Source organism: Rhinoraja longicauda, chromosome 16 (genome assembly GCF_053455715.1).
Source record: "Rhinoraja longicauda isolate Sanriku21f chromosome 16, sRhiLon1.1, whole genome shotgun sequence".
Classification (NCBI taxonomy): Eukaryota; Metazoa; Chordata; class Chondrichthyes; order Rajiformes; family Arhynchobatidae; genus Rhinoraja; species Rhinoraja longicauda.
Genome location: NC_135968.1, coordinates 632,725 through 653,748, shown reverse-complemented (window position 1 = coordinate 653,748; position 21,024 = coordinate 632,725). Strand labels below are relative to the sequence as shown.

General features: G+C 49.0%; 1 protein-coding gene across 1 annotated transcript; it reads right to left on the bottom strand.

The window, feature by feature from the left end:
- Positions 1-3,674: 3,674 nt before the first annotated feature.
- LOC144601238 (uncharacterized) lies at positions 3,675-20,985 on the bottom strand. The gene is made up of 5 exons (XM_078413243.1): positions 20,677-20,985; positions 19,566-20,531; positions 14,547-14,768; positions 6,084-6,111; positions 3,675-6,050 (listed from the first exon to the last, which is right to left on the bottom strand). The coding sequence occupies exons 2-5, from the start codon at positions 20,436-20,438 to the stop codon at positions 5,254-5,256; spliced, it is 1,920 nt and encodes a 639-aa protein (XP_078269369.1). The 5' UTR covers positions 20,439-20,531; positions 20,677-20,985; the 3' UTR covers positions 3,675-5,253.
- Between the last annotated feature and the right edge of the window lie 39 nt (positions 20,986-21,024).

Sequence of the window (21,024 nt, the reverse complement as noted above, 5' to 3'; positions counted from 1 at the left end):
AGGTCAACAGTTAGCCGTCAGACCATTCCAGAGAGTACAGGTAGATTTTACTGAACTCCCCAGGATACAGAAATGGAAATACCTCCTAGTGGTGGTGGATCACTTTACCCGTTGGGTGGAAGCATTTCCCACAGTAAATGCCACTTCTCAGGTGGTAGCCAAAATTCTATTGGAACAAATAATCCCGCGTTATGGAATCATCGAATCTCTCGATTCAGATCGAGGAACCCATTTCGCATCAAAGGCACATTCGCTCATCTGTGATGCCCTAGGGATAAAATGGAAGTTGTATACTCCCTGGCACCCGCAAAGTTCGGGAATGGTGGAGAGGATGAATGACACCCTAAAGACACAAATTACCAAACTAATGGCGGAGACTAGACTACCTTGGACTAAGTGCTTGCCAATAGCCTTGCTTAGAATTCGAACCGCCCCACGAAAGGATATAGCAGTATCTCCCTACGAAATGTTGTTTGGGTTACCTTATTTGGGAAAGATAGAAGGAATACCCACCCTAGAGGGTAGTGATGTTTTCTTAAGGAACTATCTACTGGCAGTATCTCGTTCTATTTCAGAATTAAAAACCAAGGGGCTGCTGGAACAGAGTCCCCCTCTCGACTTTCCAATCCATTCTGTGAAGGCGGGAGACTGGGTTCTTGTGAAATCGTGGAAGGAAGAAAAGTTGCAACCCCGTTGGACTGGTCCGTATTTGGTACTGTTGACCACGGAGACGGCAGTGCGGACGGAAGAGAAAGGGTGGACACACGCAGCGCGAATAAAGGGACCAGTGGAACCTCCGGCTGAGGAGGACTGGACAGTAAGGCAAGGGAAGAAACCACTGACTCTGATCTTTGAGAAAGAACGATTGAACTAGAAGATTACAATGCAGTGCGTGGCACTGGTGCTTATGATGGTCGCCACTGTAAGTAAATGCATGGACGGCTGTGTTAAATGTTACCACCCCATCAGGTATGGCGGACAAATCATAAGGTCTTTTACCTATAATTCCTATGCGCATGACTCATGTTATACCCTAAGGACGTTTAGGAGCAAAAGTCCTTGTTTACCGCCACCGGAGTCTTGCGGCCGTCTAAGGGCAGGGAGCGAGATGCCACCGTTCGGAGTTGAGGGGGAACAGCCGGGGGACGGGAAGCGGTGACTCCGGATTAATCTTGATTAGGGTGATGCTGCCCTTCCTCATAGAGTCTGACATGCTACCAGCTAGAAGTATGTCATTGTACACTTCCAGCAGGTCCGGGCCCACCCAGTCCCACAGAGCCGAGTACAACTCTGCCGGTAAGCCATCGCCTCCGGGAGTCTTACTCGAGTCAAAGGAACGGATGGAGCCAGTCAGCTTCTCCAGGGTCAGTGGTTGGTCCAGACTCTCCCGCTTGCTGTCGTCCAAGACTTCCGTGATGGAGGACAGGAAGTTCTGGGAGGCGGTGCTGTCTGTGGTCTTTTTATCGTACAGATCAACTGATCTCCCGGTGGCCGAGCACTTCAACTCCCCCTCCCATTCCCAGTCTGACCTTTCTGTCATGGGCCTCCTCCAGTGCCATAGTGAGGCCCACCGGAAATTGGAGGAACAGCACCTCATATTTCGCCTGGGCAGTTTGCAGCCCAGTGGCATGAACATCGACTTCTCCAACTTTAGATAGTTCCTCTGTCCCTCCCTTCCCCTCCTCCTTCCCAGATCTCCCTCTATCTTCCTGTCTCCACCTATATCCTTCCTTTGTCCTGCCCCCCTGACATCAGTCTGAAGAAGGGTCTCGACCCAAAACGTCACCCATTCCTTCTCTCCCGAGATGCTGCCTGACCTGCTGAGTTACTCCAGCATTTTGTGAATAAATCGATTTGTACCAGCATCTGCAGTTATTTTCTTAACAAACGAACGATGTCAGCGACTCCAGTCCTACCTAAATCCTGGACTGGATTACAAACAGGAATGTGTACCCTGCATAGGATATGTGGTGAAGGTTATATAGACAGAGATAAATATGATTGATCTACACCCCCATCCCACTTCCTCACCGCTCGACCCCCAACCCTCCCCCCCCCCCCCCCCATTTCCCTCCTCACCCCCCACACCCCTCGACTCCCATAAGAGACCGCCCTTGTCCTGTATTAGGTCCGGGGGGAGGTGGGCGTGGTGGGCCCGGAGACTGACAAAAAAACCTGCAGACCCAAAGGCCCAGGCGCCGCTTAGCGGAGGTTGCATAGCAACCCGCCTCCCGGCCCGGGCGGCCGCCATTGGAGACTGGGCAGAGTTCATAAATCTGCGATTTCTTTGTATGTAAAATGTTTGCAAACAATTTTTTTTGTTCATTTTCTTGGATGAGTTGATAGTTGACATTTATAACTTTCTTGAAGAGTTGCTGCTATGTGATCTTTAAACTTTGGATGCTACTGATTGAATATTTGCACTAGAGATCCACTCTGTATCTGGCCAATTGATCATATTTAATGAACTGTTCTTTGCTCTCTCTGTTAATTTTAATTTCACCTCCACGAGCTGTATCCCTTTTTGTTTTATTTTAAAAAGTCATGGAAGCAGAGATTAGGCATTTGCAAATAAAACTCTCCTTTATCCACAATATAATTGAAAAGACATTTAAATTAATACTTGGAGCCAAGAAAAGAGCTGGTATAAATCAGGACCTCATCTTTTCATTGGTTAGCTCATATGCAAAACAGTGCAACCCTGTATATCTTGCACACAAAATGATGTAAATCTTACCATGACAGAAATAAAGTTTTCTCCTTGTTTAATGAAGTTCATTTTTGAATAATGTAAAATTGAAGGGGATTGGTTCAATATACTGCTTACCCACAAATGTGTCGTTATGAAATGTTCACATTTGAAATATCTATAAATCACAAAAAAACAAGAAGGTGCCTACGTTATTTGACCAACTTATCAGTTGAATTTAAATATGAAATTTTTACAGGTTGTAGCGTTGTGGATAAGTATCGTGTTAATGCATGTAACTAATTTTTCACAAAAGTGAGGGTTAGCACTATATTGCACCAATTATATGTTAAATTCAAAACTACACTACGGCAGTAATGTACATTATTCATGTCTAAAGGTAGCACCTCTGTATCAGTGTGGGTATGTATGCATTACATTTTATTACACTAATATAGAATGAAAAAATATCTTGACATGTCAGTTATTTTATTCACAATATTTAGATTTCTGGAAATAAGGTTGATGTCACTGATTGCGAATGTGTATGGGGGGGAGGCTCTAATGAAATGTATGTGAGAGAACAATGATCATGATAGGGAGAACCATGTGCTGAGAAGTGTGTGCATGACTGATTTTTTATATATATATATATATATAATTGCCTTTATGGTTTATGTAAATCATGTGAAAAATAAGACAAAGAGAGAAATAGAGCGTTGCTTTACATCAAAGTTGCTTCTGATCCATGAGAAGGAACATTGAGATCTATTTATCTCTGTCTTGCCTCACACACACATATGCAGTGTGTGTTTCAGCAATACAAGGGAAACTGACAAATCCATATACATATAAACACACATATATGTATGTGTGTATATATATGTATATGAATTTGTGCAGTTTCCCTTGTATTGCTCAAACACACACGCTGCACAAATGTAACACACACACATATATATATGAATGTGTGTGTGTGAATGTGTGTGTGTTAAATTTGTGCAGAGTGTGTGTTTGAGCAATACAAGGGAAACTGTACAAATGAGGGGGTTGGGGAGGAAGGATGGGAGGGAAATGGGCAGAAACAGTAAGAAATAATAAATTCAGAGAAATTAGGCAGGGGGAAAACATTTATAAATAAAAATAACGACAAAATGAGTTGATAGATGAGTTATATTCTGCATTTTAATGGTTTCATCACACATACTGTACCCACACATCACTGATTACACTGCGAGGCATGGTGAACGTCGGGTTCTGCCTACTAAAATGGCAGCTGTTTCGCTTCTTTGCGTACCACACTTCAGGATAGGCGATATCAATGGAGTGGGCCATCTTGTTCCTCTAGTATCTTTAATTGTGCGCCCTGCACTTTGACGTCACCACCAATCCGTGGAAAGAAAGCTGAGTTTAACAAAGATACAAGACGTGGCCCCTGATTGATTGGCCAGCCATGCCCAGGCAACCGTTGCTTGGGCGGGATGGGCGGAGTCTGATCGAGGGACGGGGCTGGGGTTCAACCCATATCAGCGCAGAGAGAGAAAAAACGGCCTGTCTCCGGGCAGGGCAACCACCGACTCTGTCCATGTGGAGTTTGCACGCTCGCCCGATGGTGGACCGGATGCAGGTCGGGGCAGAGGAGGCAAGCTCAGCCTTCCAAGCCTCAATCCGAGCTCAGCCTTCCTCCCGCGCATCCTAGCCCCAACGGGCCGAGTGCTGCCGCCATTCCTCCCCAGGCAACAACTGAGGGGAAAAACGCTTCTCCATCCATTTTCAACCCAAGGATGGCTGACCTGCTGAGTTCTCTACCGGCACTTTGGAGGGGAATGGACAGGCAACGTGTCAGGTCTGGATTCTTCTTTGGACTGATGGAGGTGGGGGAGAAAGCTGGAACAAAGCGATGGGGGCTGGACAAAGTCTGGCAAGTGATAGTGGACACAAAATGCTGGAATAACTCAGTGGGATAGGCAGCACCTCTAGAGAAGGAATGGGTGAGGTTTCCGGTTGAGATTGAAGACGGTCACGACCCGAAATGTTACCCTTGTAGCATTTTGTGTCTACCTAAACCGCCTATCCACGAGTGCGCAGACCAGCGATCCCCACACACTAATATGATCCGACAACACACTGGGGACAGCTTACATTTTTCCAAGCCAATTAACCTACAAACCCACACGTCTTTGGAGTGTGGGAAGAAACTGAAGCACCTGGAGAAAACACAGGCAGGTCACGGTGAGAACATGCAAACTCCGAACTGACAGCACCAGTAGTCAGGATGTAACCCAGCTTCCGGCGCCGTGAGGCAGCAACTCTACAGCTGTGCCATTGGGTGTTTAAGAGGCTTTTAGACAGGCACACGGATATACAGGGAATGGAGGGATATGGATTACTCTTGAAACGCTTGCTGCGGTGGGAAGAGCCGCTCGCCGGCGTGGGCACGCCGGTGTTGCCGCAGCCTCCATGAGCTGTCAAATGTCTCACCGTAGTACTGGCAGTCGTAGGGCTGGCCCCTGGTGTGCACGCGCTGGTGAGACAGGGCGTGGGAGGCCACAGCAATGAGCTCTCTACTCACTGGGCTGGGGATGGGACGGTCGCCGGCGTGCACCCGCTGGAGGAGCTGGTGAAGCCCTTGCCCCACTTGGCGCAGATGAAGGGGCGCTCGCCAGTGTGGATGCGCTGGTGCTCCCACAGCTGGGAGGAGCAGGTGAAGCCCTTGCTGCAGGTGTGGGGCGCTCCCCAGTGTGCAGGCTCTGGTGCGCCTTTAACTTCAGCATCGACTTGAAGCCCTCGCCGCAGTCGGAGCAGGTGAAGGGCCGCTCATCACTGTGCACCTGCCGGTGTCGCTTCAGCCCCAACGGCTGGGCAAAGCTCTTGCCGCAGGTGGAGCAGCCGAAGGGCCTTTCGCCCGTGTGCACCTGCTGGTGCCGCCTCAGCCCTGATGGCTGGGAAAAGCCCTTGCCGCAGGTGGAGCAAGTGTAGGGCTTCTCATCTGTGTGCACCAGCCGGTGCAGCTGTAGCCCATACATCCGGGAAAAGGTCTTGCCGCAAGTGGAGCAGCTAAAGGGCTTTTCGCTCATGTGCACCTGCTGGTGCCGCCGCAGCCCCGTCCCCTGGGCAAAGGTCTTGCCGCAGGTGGAGCAAGTGAAGGGCCTCTCGCCCGTGTGCACCGCCCAGTGGTTCTTCAGCAACTCCACCGTCCTGAAGCTCTTGTCGCATTCATAGCAGCTGAAGGGGCGTTCTCCCGTGTGCACCCGCCGGTGGGTCTCCAGCTTGTACGGCTTATGCCAGGCCATGCCACATATGTCGCACTTATAACGCTTCTCCTTTTTGTGCCCCGTCATGTCGTCCTCCACCAAAGCTCAGCCCGCACACCGAGCAGATGGGGGGGGCTCACCTGGCCGCGTCTCTCCTTCCACAGCAACCTGCAGGAGGGGAACACAGAGGGTCAACAAGGTGGCAAACAGGACATTACTAACACCTGAACATCACTCATGCTTGAAGGGGGTGATGAGAGAGTGGGGACGTCACGTGGGGGGGGGGCAGCATGCATCATGGGAAGGAGGTCACAGAGTGCTGGAGTCACTCAGCGGGTCGGGCAGCGTCTGTGGAGAACACAGATAGGGGACGTTTTTTGGGTCACGACCCTTCTGCAGACCTGAAACGTCGCAGATCCACGTTGACCAGAAATGCTGCCTGACCTGCTATGTTACTCCAGCACGTTGTGTCTTTTTATGTATGAACCAGCACCTGCAGTTTCCTGTGTGAGAGGACGCTGGCGCTATTTGTTCGCCGCTTCTCCGTTAGGGGTACGTCACGGCGCAGGGCGGCTGGCAGACGTGCGGCTCGACGCGGTGCCCGGATGCTTAGCGCCCCCAGGTGAGTGCAGTCCCACCCCCCACCCCTTCTCCCACTTGCCTCCTCCTCGCCCCCTCGCCCCCTCCCCCACCCCCACCCCCCTTCAAGTACTGGTTCCGGCTTGTTGACCTCGGCTCTGCGTTCCGCTCCTGCAGGGTTTCGGAGCCGCGGACGGTGCGCCGCGGCCTTCAACAGTCAGCGGTCGCTGCAGGCAGAGGATCAAAGACTGTGCGTCGCGACCTCCTTCCCTCACATCCCCCTCCTCCCGCACGCCTCGGGCTCCGGCCCCCTCGGGTCGGCGGCCGCAAACGCGCCCTCAGAAAGGAGGGGGTGGGGGAAAGGACGCGTGGCGGAGCGGCGACGGCAGAGGTTCCCCACCTGAGCTCCCGGCGCTGAACGAGCGGAGACCTCGGCCCGCCTCACGTGACCGGCGACCAGGTCCCCCCTCCCCGCTGACGGGCAGCGCCATAAACGTCGAGGTACCGCCCCCTCCCGGCGTCCGGCCAATCAGAGCCACCCCCCCACAGAAGCGGGAGCTCGGCGCGGTGCCCGGATACTATGTATGTATCAAATACACTTGGTCTGAAGAAGGGGATGTTGCCTGACCCGCTCGGTTACTCCAGCATTGTGTGATACCTTCGATTTGTACCAGCATCCGCAGTTATTTTGTGAACTACACTCGCCCCTGCAGAAACTTTACATCAGGAGGTGCAGATCCAGAGCCAGCAACATTATGGGGTACCCCTACCACCCCAGCAACGGACTGTTCCAACTGGTACGGTCAGGCAAACGCCTCAGCTGTCACGATGTGAAAACAGAGAGGACGAGACGGAGTTTCTTCCCACAGGCCATCAGGACTGTTAACTCTCATATCACCAGGGACTAATTTAATTTACTGTTTTAATTTATTTTTTGTGTTTTAGCACAATCCGCAGGCGTGGCCACTTTCATTTCACTGCACATCTTGTATATGTATGTGACAAATAAAGTTGACTTGACTTGATACATCTGAACATAGAAAATAGGTGCAGGAGTAGGCTATTCGGCCCTTCGAGCCTGCACCGCCATTCAATATGATCATGGCTGATCATCCAACTCAGTATCCTGTACCTGCCTTCTCTCCATATCCCCTGATCCCTTTACCCACAAGGGCCACATCTAACCCTTAAATATAGCCAGTGAACTGGCCTCAACTACCTTCTGTGGCAGAGAATTCCACAGATTCACCACTCTCTGTGTGAAAAAAAACTTTCTCATCTCGGTCCCAAAAGACTTCCCCCTTATCCTTAAACTGTGACCCCTTGTTCTGGACTTCCCCAACATCGGGAACAATCTTCCTGCATCTAGCCTGTCCAACCCCTTAAGAATTTTGTACGTTTCTATAAGATCCCCCCTCAATCTTCTAAATTCCAGCGAGTTCAAGCCGAGTCTATCCAGTCTTTCTTCATATGAAAGTCCTGCCATCCCAGGAATCAATCTGGTGAACCTTCTCTGTACTCCCTATATGGCAAGAATGTCTTTCCTCAGATTAGGAGACCAAAGCTGTACGCAATACTCCAGGTGTGGTCTCACCAATGCCCTGTACAACTGCAGCAGAACCTCCCTGCTCCTATACTCAAATCCCCTCGCTATGAACGCCAACATACCATTCGCTTTCTTCACTGCCTGCTGCACCTGCATGCCTACTTTCAATGACTGGTGTACCACGACACCCAGGTCTCGTTGCATCTCCCCTTTTCCTAATCGGCCACCATTCAGATAATAGTCTGCTTTCCTGTTCTTGCCACCAAAGTGGATAACCTCACATTTATCCACATTATACTGCATCTGCCATGCATTTGCCCACTCACCTAACCTATCCAAGTCACCTTGCAGCCCGGGGTAGCACGGACGAGAGGGGCCGAAGGGCCTGTCTCAGGCGAGGGTGACCACCAATGCAGTCTGTGTGGAGTTTGCACGCTTCCCCCCCCCCCCCCCATGTTGGACTGGATGCGGGTCGGGGCAGGGATGGCAAGCTCAGCCTTCCAAGCCACAATCCAAGCTCAGCCTTCCTCCCGCGTATCCTAGCCCCGACGGGCCGAGTGCCGCCGCCATTCCTCCCCAGACAACAACTAAGGGGAAAAACACAGAAGAAACCTTTTCCAACCTCCCGAACCCCTCAGGGAATGCCCCTGCCCTGCCTTTCAAATCAAGCCTTCACAATTGTGCACAATCAGTTAGCATTTTTATTTGCCCGACCCACTCCAGCACTCTGTGAAACATCACCTACCCACGCTCTCCAGGGAGGCTGCCTGACCCGCTGAGTTACTCCAGCACTCTGTGAAACTAAGTAGTGGGGGGGAGAGGTTGACAAACTGGGAATATGAAGATGGAGTTAAAGGGGAAGCGAATAGAGGAGAAATTGCAAAGGACTCTCGAATGAATGGGAAGGGAAGTTCTAGAAGGGATAAGAGAGTAAGGTCAGGTCCAATTGTGACAGGTGTGAGAGGGGAGGTGAATACGGAAATTAAAGTGTTGTATTTAAATGCGCGAAGTATAACAAATAAAGTGGATGAGCTTGAAGCTCAGTTAGACATTGGCAAGTATGATGTTGTGGGAATCACTGAGACGTGGCTACAAGAGGACCAGGGCTGGGAACTGAATATTCAGGGGTACACAACATATAGAAAAGACAGACAGGTGGGAAGAGGGGGTGGGGTCGCTCTGTTGGTGAGGAATGATATTCACTCCCTTGCAAGGGGTGACATAGAATCAGGAGATATAGAATCAGTATGGATAGAAATGAGGAATTGTAAGGGTAAAAAGACCCTAATGGGAGTTATCTACAGGCCCCCGAACAGTAGCCTCGACATAGGGTGCAAGTTGAATCAGGAGCTAAAATTGGCATGTCGCAAATGTAATACTACGGTGGTTATGGGAGATTTCAACATGCAGGTAGACTGGGAAAATCAGGTTGGTAATGGACCCCAGGAAAGAGAGTTTGTGGAGTATCTCCGAGATGGATTCTTAGAACAGCTTGTACTGGAGCCTAAGAAAATAACTGCAGATGCTGGTACAAATCGATTTATTCACAAAATGCTGGAGTAACTCAGCAGGTCAGGCAGCATCTCGGGAGAGAAGGAATGGGTGACGTTTCGGGTCGAGACCCTTCTTCACACTGAGCGACTGTACTGGAGCCTACTAGGGAGAAGGCAATTCTGGATTTAGTGTGGTGTAATGAACCAGATCTGATAAGGGGACTCGAGGTAAAAGAGCCATTAGGAGTTAGTGATCACAATATGATACGTTTTACTCTACAAATTGAGAGGGAGAAGGGAAAATCGGAAGTGTCAGTATTACAGTATAGCAAAGGGGATTACAGAGGCATGAGCTGGCCAGAATTGACTGGAAGGAGGCCCTAGCAGGGAAGACGGTGGAACAGCAATGGCAGGTATTCCTGGGAATAATGCAGAAGTTGCAGGATCAATTTATCCCAAAGAGGAGGAAAGATTCTAAGGGGAGTAAGAGGCACCCGTGGCTGACAAGGGAAGTCAAGGACAGCATAAAAATAAAAGAAAAGAAGTACAACAAAGCAAAGAAGAGTGGGAAGCCAGAGGAATGGGACTCTTTTAAAGAGCAACAGAAGATGACTAAGAAGGCAATACGGGGAGAAAAGATGAGGTACGAGGGTAAACTAGCCAATAATATAAAGGAGGATAGTAAAAGTTTTTTTAGGTTTGTAAAGAGGAAAAAAATAGTCAAGGCAAATGTGGGTCCCTTGAAGACAGAAGCAGGGGAATTTATTATGGGGAACAAGGAAATGGCAGACGAGTTGAACCAGTACTTTGGATCTGTCTTCACTAAGGAAGATACAAGCAATCTCCGAGATGTTCTAGTGGCAAGAGATCCTAGGGTGACGGAGGAACTGAAGGAAATCCACATTAGGCAGGAAATGGTGTTGGGTAGACTGATGGGACTGAAAGCTGATAAATCCCCAGGGCCTGATGGTCTGCATCCCAGAGTACTTAAGGAGGTGGCGCTAGAAATTGTGGACGCATTGGTGATCATTTTCCAATGTTCTATAGATTCAGGATCAGTTCCTGTGGATTGGAGGGTAGCTAATGTTGTTCCACTTTTTAAGAAAGGAGGGAGAGAAAACGGGAAATTATAGTCCAGTTAGTCTTACATCATCGGTGGGGAAGTTGCTGGAGTCAATTATAAAAGACGAAATTGCGGAGCATTTGGATAGTAGTAACAGGATCGTTCCGAGTCAGCATGGATTTACGAAGGGGAAATCATGCTTGACTAATCTTCTGGAATTCTTTGAGGATGTAACTAGGAAAATTGATGGGAGAGCCGGTGAACGTGGTGTACCTTGACTTTCAGAAAGCCTTCGACAAGGTTCCACATAGATTAGTGGGAAAAATTAGAGCACATGGTATTGGAGGTAGGGTACTGACATGAATAGAAAATTGGTTGACAGACAGAAAGCAAAGAGTGGGGATAAATGGGTCCCTTTCAGAATGGTAGGCAGTAACTAGTGGGGTACCACAAGGCTTGGTGCTGGGACCGCAGCTATTTACAATATGCCTTAATGACTTGGATGAAGGGATTAAAAGTACCATTAGCAAATTTGCAGATGATACAAAGCTGGGTGGTAGTGTGAACTGTGAGGAAGATGTTATGAGGTTGCTGGGTGACTTGGACAGGTTGTGTGAGTGGGCGGATGCATGGCAGATGCAGTTTAATGTGGATAAGTGAGAGGTTATCCACTTTGGTGGTAAGAATAGGAAGGCAGAGTATTATCTGAATGGTGTCAAGTTAGGAAAAGGGGACATACAACGAGATCTGGGTGTCCTAGTGCATCAGTCACTGAAAGGAAGCATGCAGGTACAGCAGGCAGTGAAGAAAGCCAATGGAATGTTGGCCTTCATAACAAGTGAAGTTGAGTATAGGAGCAAAGAGGTCCTTCTGCAGTTGTACAGGGCCCTTGTGAGATCGCACCTGGAGTACTGTGTGCAGTTTTGGTCTCCAAATTTGAGGAAGGATATTCTTGCTATTGAGGGCATGCAGCGTAGGTTTACTAGGTTAATTCCCGGAATGGCGGGACTGTCATATGTTGAAAGACTGGAGCGACTAGGCTTGTATACACTGGAATTTAGAAGGATGAGAGGGGATCTTATCGAAACGTATAAGATTATTAAGGGGTTGGACACGTTAGAGACAGGAAACATGTTCCCAATGTTGGGGGAGTCCAGAACAAGGGGCCACAGTTTAAGAATAAGGGGTAGGCCATTTAAAACTGAGATGAGGAAAAACATTTTCAGTCAGAGAGTTGTGAATCTTTGGAATTCTCTGCCTCAGAAGGCAGTGGAGGCCAATTCTCTGAATGCATTCAAGAGAGAGCTAGATAGAGCTCTTAAGGATAGCGGAGTCAGGGGGTGTGGGGAGAAGGCAGGAACGGGATACTGATTGAGAATGATCAGCCATGATCATTGAATGGTGGTGCTGGCTCGTAGGGCCAAATGGCCTCCTCCTGCACCTATTGTCTATAAACATCACCTATCCATGTCTCCAGAGATGATGCCTGACCCACTGAGTTACTCCAGCACTCTGTGAAACGTCATCTATCCATGTTGATACATGGTCCCCCCATTTCAGGGCACTATAATGTTTGGGACACATGATTTCACAGGCATTTGTAATTGCTCAGGTGTGTTTAATTGCCTCCTTAATGCAGGTATTAGAGAGCGCTCAGCACCTAGTCTTTCCTCCAGTCTTTCCATCACCTTTGGAAACTTTTATTGCTGTTTAACAACATGAGGACCAAAGTTGTGCCAATGAAATTTGCCTTTACTTACAAACGAAGCCAAAGATACAATGAATTGCAACATATGTTTTTCTTACGTAATGCATGTCGCCGTGGCTACTCGGATTCAGTATTCCACTACATGATCAGGTGAAAGTGGAAACGGTGTTTGCAATTTTATTGTTCCATGTGGTATTCATAAACATAGAAAGGAATAAGAAATACGTGCACTTACTGTGCCAACCAGGTCACTGATGGACACCACTCCACAACTGTTACACAAAATGTATTTGTGTACTTTGATGCAATTTTCTGAAATGTGCCATCAAGATGCTATCTTTTCTTATATTTTTTGTTGATACTATGCTAGTCATGAACCCAATAAAGTGCTTGTTAACTTTGTTGAAGGAATTTGATATTTGACTCCCTATGTCATATTATTGTAAAAATACACATATACAGATGCTAGGGTATTTAGCGGCCCTGGGGACTGGAGAATGGTCTCGACCCGAAACGTCAGTCTGAAGAAGGGTCTCGACCCGAAACGTCACCCATTCCTTCTCTCCTGAGATGCTGCCTGACCTGCTGAGTTACTCCAGCATTTTGTGATACCATATACCGATGCTCCATGACTTACAATGGGGTTATGATCCGATAAACCCATCGTAAATCAAAAGTATCGTAAGTCGAAAATGCATTTAATACACCTAACCTACCAAACATCATAGCCACCAAACCTACGGTTTCCACTGAATGTTTAATTTAGTTTAGTGCTACAGCACGGAATCAGGCCCTTTCGGCCCACCGGATCTGCGCCAACTAGCGATCATCCCTGCACACAACACTATCCTATACCCACTAGGGACAATTTTTTCATTTACCAAGCCAATTAACCTACAAACATGCACGTCTTTGGAGTGTGGGAAGAAACCGAAGATCTCGTTGGTCATGAGGGGAACGTGCAGACTCCATACAGAGAGCACCCTTTGTCGGGATCCAACCCGGGTCTCCGGCACTGCTTTCGCTTTAAGGCAGCAACTCTACCGTGCGGAATGTGTATCGCTTTTGCACCATCGTAAAGATGAAATATCGTACGCCGAGGAGCATCTGTATATATTTAAAAAAATAAAAATGCTAACTGATCGTGCACAATTGTGAAGGGCGTGATTTCAAAGGCAGGGCAGGGGCCTGCCTTTAAATTCTATTTTTTTAAATTATATTTATATATTCTATTATAATATTTATATAAATTCTATTTATTAAATTTAAATTCTATAATTCCCCGTTTTCTATCTCGCTCCTTGAAAAGTGGGATAACATTAGCTACCCTCCAATCCACAGGAACTGATCCTGAACCTATTGAACATTGAAAAATCGAAGGTATTTATTCACAAAATGCTGGAGTAACTCAGCAGGTCAGGCAGCATCTCAGGAGAAAAGGAATGGGTGACGTTTCGGGTCGAGACCCTTCTTCAGACTGAAGAAGAGATCCAAAGTGAAGAGAGATCCAAAGTACTCGTTCGACTCTTCCGCCATTTCCTTGTTACCCATAATAATTTCACCCGTTTCCGCCTTCAAGGTACCCACATTTGTCTTTACTAATCTTTTTGTCTTAACATATGTAAAGAAGCTTTTACTGTCCTTTATATTCTTCGTTTCGTACCTCATCTTTTCAGCCCGTATTGCCCTTTTTGCTACCTTCTGTTGTCCTTTGAAAGTTGCCCAATCCACTGGCTTCCCGCTACTCTTTGCTATGTTATACATCTTTTCTTTTAGTTTTATTCCATCTCTAACTTCACTTGTCAGCCATGGTTGCCTTTTACTCCCTTTAGAATCTTTAACTCCTGCTGCAACTTGCACCCCATATCCAGGCTACTGTTTGGGGGTCTGTAGATAACTCCCATTAGTGTCTTCTTACCTTTACAATTCCTCAACTCCATGCACAGTGACTCTACATCAGTCCCTATGTCAACCCTCACAAGGGACTGAATTTCATCCCTCACCAACAGAGCTGCCCCAGCTCCTCTGCCCACCTGCCTGTCCTTTTTCATAGGACGTATAACCCTGAATATTCAGTTCCCAGTCCTGATCCTTATGCAGCCACATCTCTGTAATCCCCACAATATCACATCTTCTCGCCTGTGTGCACCCAAGGGTGCTGCCTCAGCCCCGACGAATTAAAAAGGCAAAACACTTGCCGCAGGTGGAACTGACAAAGGGCTTCTCGCCCGTGTGCACCTGCTGGTGGTTCATCAGGGCATTTGTCCTCTTGAAGCACTTGCTGCAGTCAGAGCAGCCAGAGGGTCTCTCGTCGGAGTGCACGCGGTTGTGCCGCAGAAGGTTCCCGTGGCAGGTGAAGTTCTTGCCGCACTCTGAGCAGTCGAAGGGGCGTTCTCCCTTGTGCGCCCGCCGGTGGGTCTCCAGCAGGCACAGGTGCTGACAGGCCTTGCCACACACGTCACACTCATAACGCTACTTGTTGGGCCCCGTCATGTCGTCCTCCACCGAAGCTCAGCCCGCACACCGAGCAGATGAGGGGGGCTCACAGGCACTCTGGCCGCCCTTAAAGGCCCCTCACGTCCCCACCTCCCCGTCCACAGCAACGGCTCCTAAACCCTGCAGGAGGGGAACACAGAGGGTCAACAAGCCAGCAAACAGGACATTACTAACACGTGAACATCACTCGTGCTTGAAGGGGGGGGGGGGGGGTAGGAGATGGAGGGGGTCAGGGGGAGAGTGGGGGAATTCCACAGGTTCACAACTCTCTGGGTGAAAGTTTTTTCCTCATTTCAGTCCTAAATGGCAGATCCCTTTTTCTTAAATTGTAACCACTCGTTCTGGACTTCCCAAAAATTGGGAAATTTTTTACTGCATCTATCCTGTCCAATCCTTTCATACTTTTATGTTTCTATACGGTCCCCTCTCATCCTACTAAATTCTAGCGACATATGTCAGTCCTGCCATCCTGGGAATTAACCTGGTGAACTTATGCTGCACTCCCTCAAGAACAAGAATGTCCTTCCTCAAATTAGGAGACCAAAATTGCACACAATATCCCAAGTGCAGTCTCACCAAGGCCCTGTACAACTGCAGTAGGACCTCCTTGCTCCTAAACTTCAATCCTCTCGCAATGAAGGCCAACATGCCAATAGCTTTCTTCACTGCCCGCTGTACCTGCATGCTTACTTTTGGTGACCGATGTACAAGCACACCCAGGTCTCATTGCACCTCCTCTTCTCCTAATATTGGCTCATTACCATTCCGTGAACCGAGATACAAGTGTCAGGGGTTATTGGGAGAAAGCAGGAGAATGGGGTTAGGAGGGAGAGATAGATCGTCCATGATTGAATGGCAGAGTAGACTTGATGGGCTGAATGGCCTAATTCTGCTCCTGTCACTTATGACCTTATACAGCAGGGATGTCAAACTCATTTCAGGTCACGGGCCAGAATGGGCAAAATGCGGCATCATGCGGGCTGGATCAGTTGTGCGCGCGCAAACGCACACGCGTGTGCTTCCACAGCTTTCGTTGCCTTCGCTTTTTCAACCTGCTCTCATGTGTCCCAGTCTCTGCTATAACTACAAAGTGTTTCACTTTACGAAAATCGTTTCTTATGAAGGTGATTGCCTAGCAAGCATTACTTTTATGATTAGTACTTAGGCCCTAGAGAGAGTGGATGTGGAAATAATATTTCCAGTAATAGGAGAGTCTCGGACCAGAGGTCACAGCATCAGAATAAAAGGTCATACGTTCAAAATGGAGATGAGGAGGAATGGGTGGTGAATCTGTGGAATTCATTGCTACAGACAGCGGTGGAGGCCGACATTGGATATTTTTGAGTCAGAGATTGATAGGTCTTGATTTGGTTACAGGGAGAAAGACAATAGAATGTAGTTGAGAGAGAAAATAGATCAGCCATGGTTGAATGACAAAGTAGACTTGATGGGTTAAATGGCCTAATTCTGTTCCCTTGTCTTATTGTCGTAGTTCGTGACCTATTAACAGAATAGTCAGACAACCAAAATCGTTTAACCTCTATTCTACTCACCCAGGTGGGAGAGAGCCTAGATACCGGAGCGTTCTCGGAAACGCTCAGGCAGCCAGTGTAGCCTCTCTCTCTGAAAGCTTACATTTACACACTTTTTATACCCTAAATACACGTGCCAGTATTTTTCCATCACTGCCTTATATGGCAAGTTTACAAATAAATCTTTATGTGTCTTTCGGGACCTCCATGTCCGTCGTGTCCATCGTGACCTCTTCTTTCTTGGGAACAAAGGGCAGTCCATGTGGCAAGATGTTCTTCTTAACACTTCAAAGCTTTGAGGCCGGTTGCTGATATCAGAAGATGGATCAGCCATAAACCGCACTTCCATGCTGACAACAGGATGCCCCAGGAATAATCCGAGCTGGAGCTTTTACACTCCTGCAATAAAACCCACATAGCTGCATTCGTAATGTTAGCCCTCACATTATACTCTTCCTACAGTGTTTATGTTTTGCCCACAATGGGCTGGCTGGGTGGTGAACAGCCAAACAACACCTACCTGGCATGGTGAAAGATGGTCTGTCCATCATCTCACCTGAAGATCCCGCTCCCCATCCTTCTCCTTATGTCTTTCTTCCTTCCCCTCACATCCTCTCCCCTCGCCTCATGTCCTTCTCTACCCTTACCTTCTCCCTCACCTGTCCTCTCCTTTAGAAGCTATCCCATCTCTCATCCCACTTCCTTCCTTCCAACTACCCCACTCCCCTCCCTTCATCCTCTTTCCTCACCTCGTCCCTCAATCCTCTCCCTTCCCTCATCCCTAAACATCATTCCTTCTCTCATCTGCTCCCTTCCTCACCGCCTCCCTACTTCCTTTCCTTACCACCTATTCCCCTACTCCCTCCCTCATCCTTAAAAACCCTCCCTTCCCTCATCTGCTTCCCCTCCCCTTCCTTTACCACCACGTTCTCCCTTCTCTTCCCTATTCCCGCTTAACTACCAGCACGTCTTCACATCCAACCTAACAAACCAAACCCAGAGCCCCCACCCTGGAGAGCAGTGCAGATTTTGGATCGCTGGCTGAGGGCCCGCTCACAGCGCGGTGACATCTCACAAGCCTCGATCCACCGCACTCACCTGGGTCGCAGTACATGGTGGCGGTCTCTGTGGCAGCAGCCCAGGCACTGGTGTCCACAACAACGAGAATTTAGAAGGATGAGGGGGGATCTTATTGAAACATATAAGATAATTAGGGGATTGGACACATTAGAGGCAGATAACATGTTCCCAATGTTGGGGGAGTCCAGAACAAGGGGCCACAGTTTGAGAATAAGGGGTAGGCCATTTAGAACGGAGATGAGGAAGAACTTTTTCAGTCAGAGGGTGGTGAAGGTGTGGAATTCTCTGCCTCAGAAGGCAGTGGAGGCCAGTTCGTTGGATGCTTTCAAGAGAGAGCTGGATAGAGCTCTTAAGGATAGCGGAGTGAGGGGGTATGGGGAGAAGGCAGGAACGGGGTACTGATTGATAGTGATCAGCCATGATCGCATTGAATGGCGGTGCTGGCTCGAAGGGCTGAATGGCCTACTCCTGCACCTATTGTCTATTGTCTATTGTCTATTGAGACTCCCCACCTTCCCCAGCGCCGGGCCCTTCCCGTCCGCGACACCACATGCCCGGATTCATCAGTGACTTAAAGTTAGCATGCAGGTGCAGCAGACAGTGAAGAAAGCTTATGGCATGTTGGCCTTTATGACAAGAGGAGTTGAGTACGGGAGAAAAGAGGACCTTCTGCAGTTGTGCAGGGTCCTAGAGAGACTGCACCTGGAGTACTTTGTGCAGTTTTGGTCTCCAAATTTGAGGAAGGATATTCTTGCTATTGAGGGCGTGCAGCGTAGGTTCACTTGGTTAATTCCCGGAATAGCAGGACTGTCGTATGTTGAAAGACTGGAGCGACTAGGCTTGTATACCCTGGAATTCAGAAGGATGAAGGGGGTTCTTATTGAAACATATAAGATTATTAAGGGATTGGACACATTAGAGTGTTAAAGTTAGGGTTAGCCCATCAAGCCTACTCCGCCATTCAATCATGGACGATCTATCTCTAACCCTAACCTTGTAATAAATAGACAACCACGCTAATCAATTAAAAACACGATAAGCTTACCCACTAATGCCCAGGCGGGAAGTGGCAGAGCCGGCTACAAATACGTTGCTACACTTGCCAGATCTGACCACCCACCAGCAATAGTAGGATGCAGCTTCTTTTTATTATGGAGGTGACATGCAAAATCCACAAACAGATGGCTTTACCATATATAGAATAAACCTGCTCCAAGTTAGCTATCTGAGCTAAACTTTCTGCACAAGTTCCAGTGCTCAAGGTACATAATAGAGGTGCACAATAAAGACAATTATCACATTGGGGTAACCAGACATGAAGGTAGTTTCGGCCATTAACATTTTCCACACAGTCTGAAGAAGGGTCTCGACCCGAAACGTCACCCATTCCTTCTCTCCCGAGATGCTGCCTGACCTGCTGAGTTACTCCAGCATTTTGTGAATAAATCGATTTGTACCAGCATCTGCAGTTATTTTCTTAAACATCTTCCACACAACTGACCATATACACAATAGTTAAGTATCTCTGCAGCCAAATTAGCTGTCTGGGCATGACTTCTGCAGTACACACATTTTTTTTAAGCATCCCATCAACCTCTGCAAGGCAAGGCTAATTAGCCAACTTTATCAAGAGGCAGGAAACATGTTCCCAATGTTGGGGGAGTCCTGAACCAGGGGGCACAGTTTAGGAATAAGGGGTAGGCCATTTAGAACAGAGATGAGGAAACCCTTTTCAGTCAGAGAGTTGTAAATCTGTGGAATTCTCTGCCTCAGAAGGCAGTGGAGGCCAATTCTCTGGATGCTTTTATGAGAGAGCTAGATAGAGCTCTTAAAGATTGCGGAGTCCCAGAAAACTGCAGGTCTGCTGAAACTCTCAGTTCTTTTAAATCGAGGCTGAAAGACTTTTCTGTTTGACGCTGCCTTTTATTAAATCAAACAATTATTAATTTCTTAAACTGCATTATAACTTTTAATCTCGTATTTTATACCTGTCTTATTCTATTTTAGCTTGTTTTTATTTTCTATTCTCTTTAATGACTGTTTTTAATTGCTCTTTAATGTTTTATGTGAAGCACCTTGAATTACCTTGTTGCTGAAATGTGTGAAATAAATAAACTTGCCTTGCCTTGCCTTTAACGCCGTTGTGGATGCGCTGGTGCTCCAGCAGGTTGTTGGAGCGGGTGAAGCCTTTGCCGCAGTCGCTGCAGGTGTACGGGCGCTCCCCCGTGTGCAGACGCCGGTGCACCTTCAACTGCTGCATCAACTTAAAGCCCTTGCCACAGTCGGAGCAGGTGAAGGGCCTCTCCTCAATGTGCACCCACTGATGGCTCAGCAGCTTGGAGGAGTGGGTGAAGCCCTTGCCGCACTGGGCGCAGGTGAAGGGGCGCTCGCCAGTGTGGGTGAGTTGGTGCTCCCACAGGCTGTTGCAGCGGGTGAACCCCTTGCCACACTGGGCACAGGTGAAGGGGCGCTCACCACTGTGGACCCGCTGGTGCCTCAGCAGCTGGGAGGAGCTGGTGTAGCCCTTGCCGCACTGGGTGCAGGGAAAGGGGCGCTCACCCGTGTGGGTGCGCTGGTGCTCCAGCATGCTGTTGTTGCGGGTGAAGCCTTTGCCGCAGTCGCTGCAGGTGTACGGCCGCTCCCCAGTGTGCAGGCGCCAGTGCACCTTCAACTCCGGCATCGACTTGAAGCACTTTTCGCAGTCGGAGCAGGTGAAGGGCCGCTCGCCGCTGTGCATCCGCTGGTGCCGCCTCAGCCCCGACAAATTCAAAAAGCTCTTGCCGCAGTGGGAGCAGCCGAAGCTCTTCTCACCCATGTGCGCCTGCTGGTGGATCTTCAGGTCATGCGCCATCTTGAAGGTCTGGCTGTAGTCTGAGCAGTCAAAGGGGCGTTCTCCCTTGTGCGCCCGCTGGTGGGTCTCCAGCTGGCCCGGCTGATGACTGGCCTTGTCACACACTTCGCACTTATAATTCTTCTCCTTATTATTGTGCCCCTTCATGGGTTCCTCCACCGTAGCTCAGCCCACACTCTGGCCGCCCTCAACGGCCGCTCACGTCCCCGTCTCTCCGTCTACATCAACGGCTCCTAAGCCCTGCAGGAGGGGAACACAGAGGGTCAACAAGCTGGCAAACGGACATTACTAACACGTGAACATCACTAGTGCTTGAAGGGTGGGGTAGTGGGGGTGAGGGTTGGGGAGGAGGGTGGGGGTGAGGGTTGCCAACTTCCTCACTCACAAATACGGGACAAGGTGACGTCACCGCCCCGCGCCCCACGTGACCTCGCCCAGCCAGTGGCCACCTGCTCCCGCTCCTCCACTCGCGGCGGCGCCCGGGCCTTTGCACCGACACGGTCCGGAACAGGTAGCCACTTGTTTTAACCAGCATTTGCCGGGTTTTTTCCGTCAGCGTCCGGGCCCACAGCCCCCGGACCTAATACGGGTCAAGGGCGGTCCCTTCTGAGGGTGGAGGGGTGAGGAGGGAAGTGGGGGTCGAGCGGTGAGGGAGTGGGAAGGGGGTGTGAGGAGGGGGTGAGGGGATGGGGGCGCCCCGACCTGGGGGCGCCGAGCATCCGGGCACCGCACC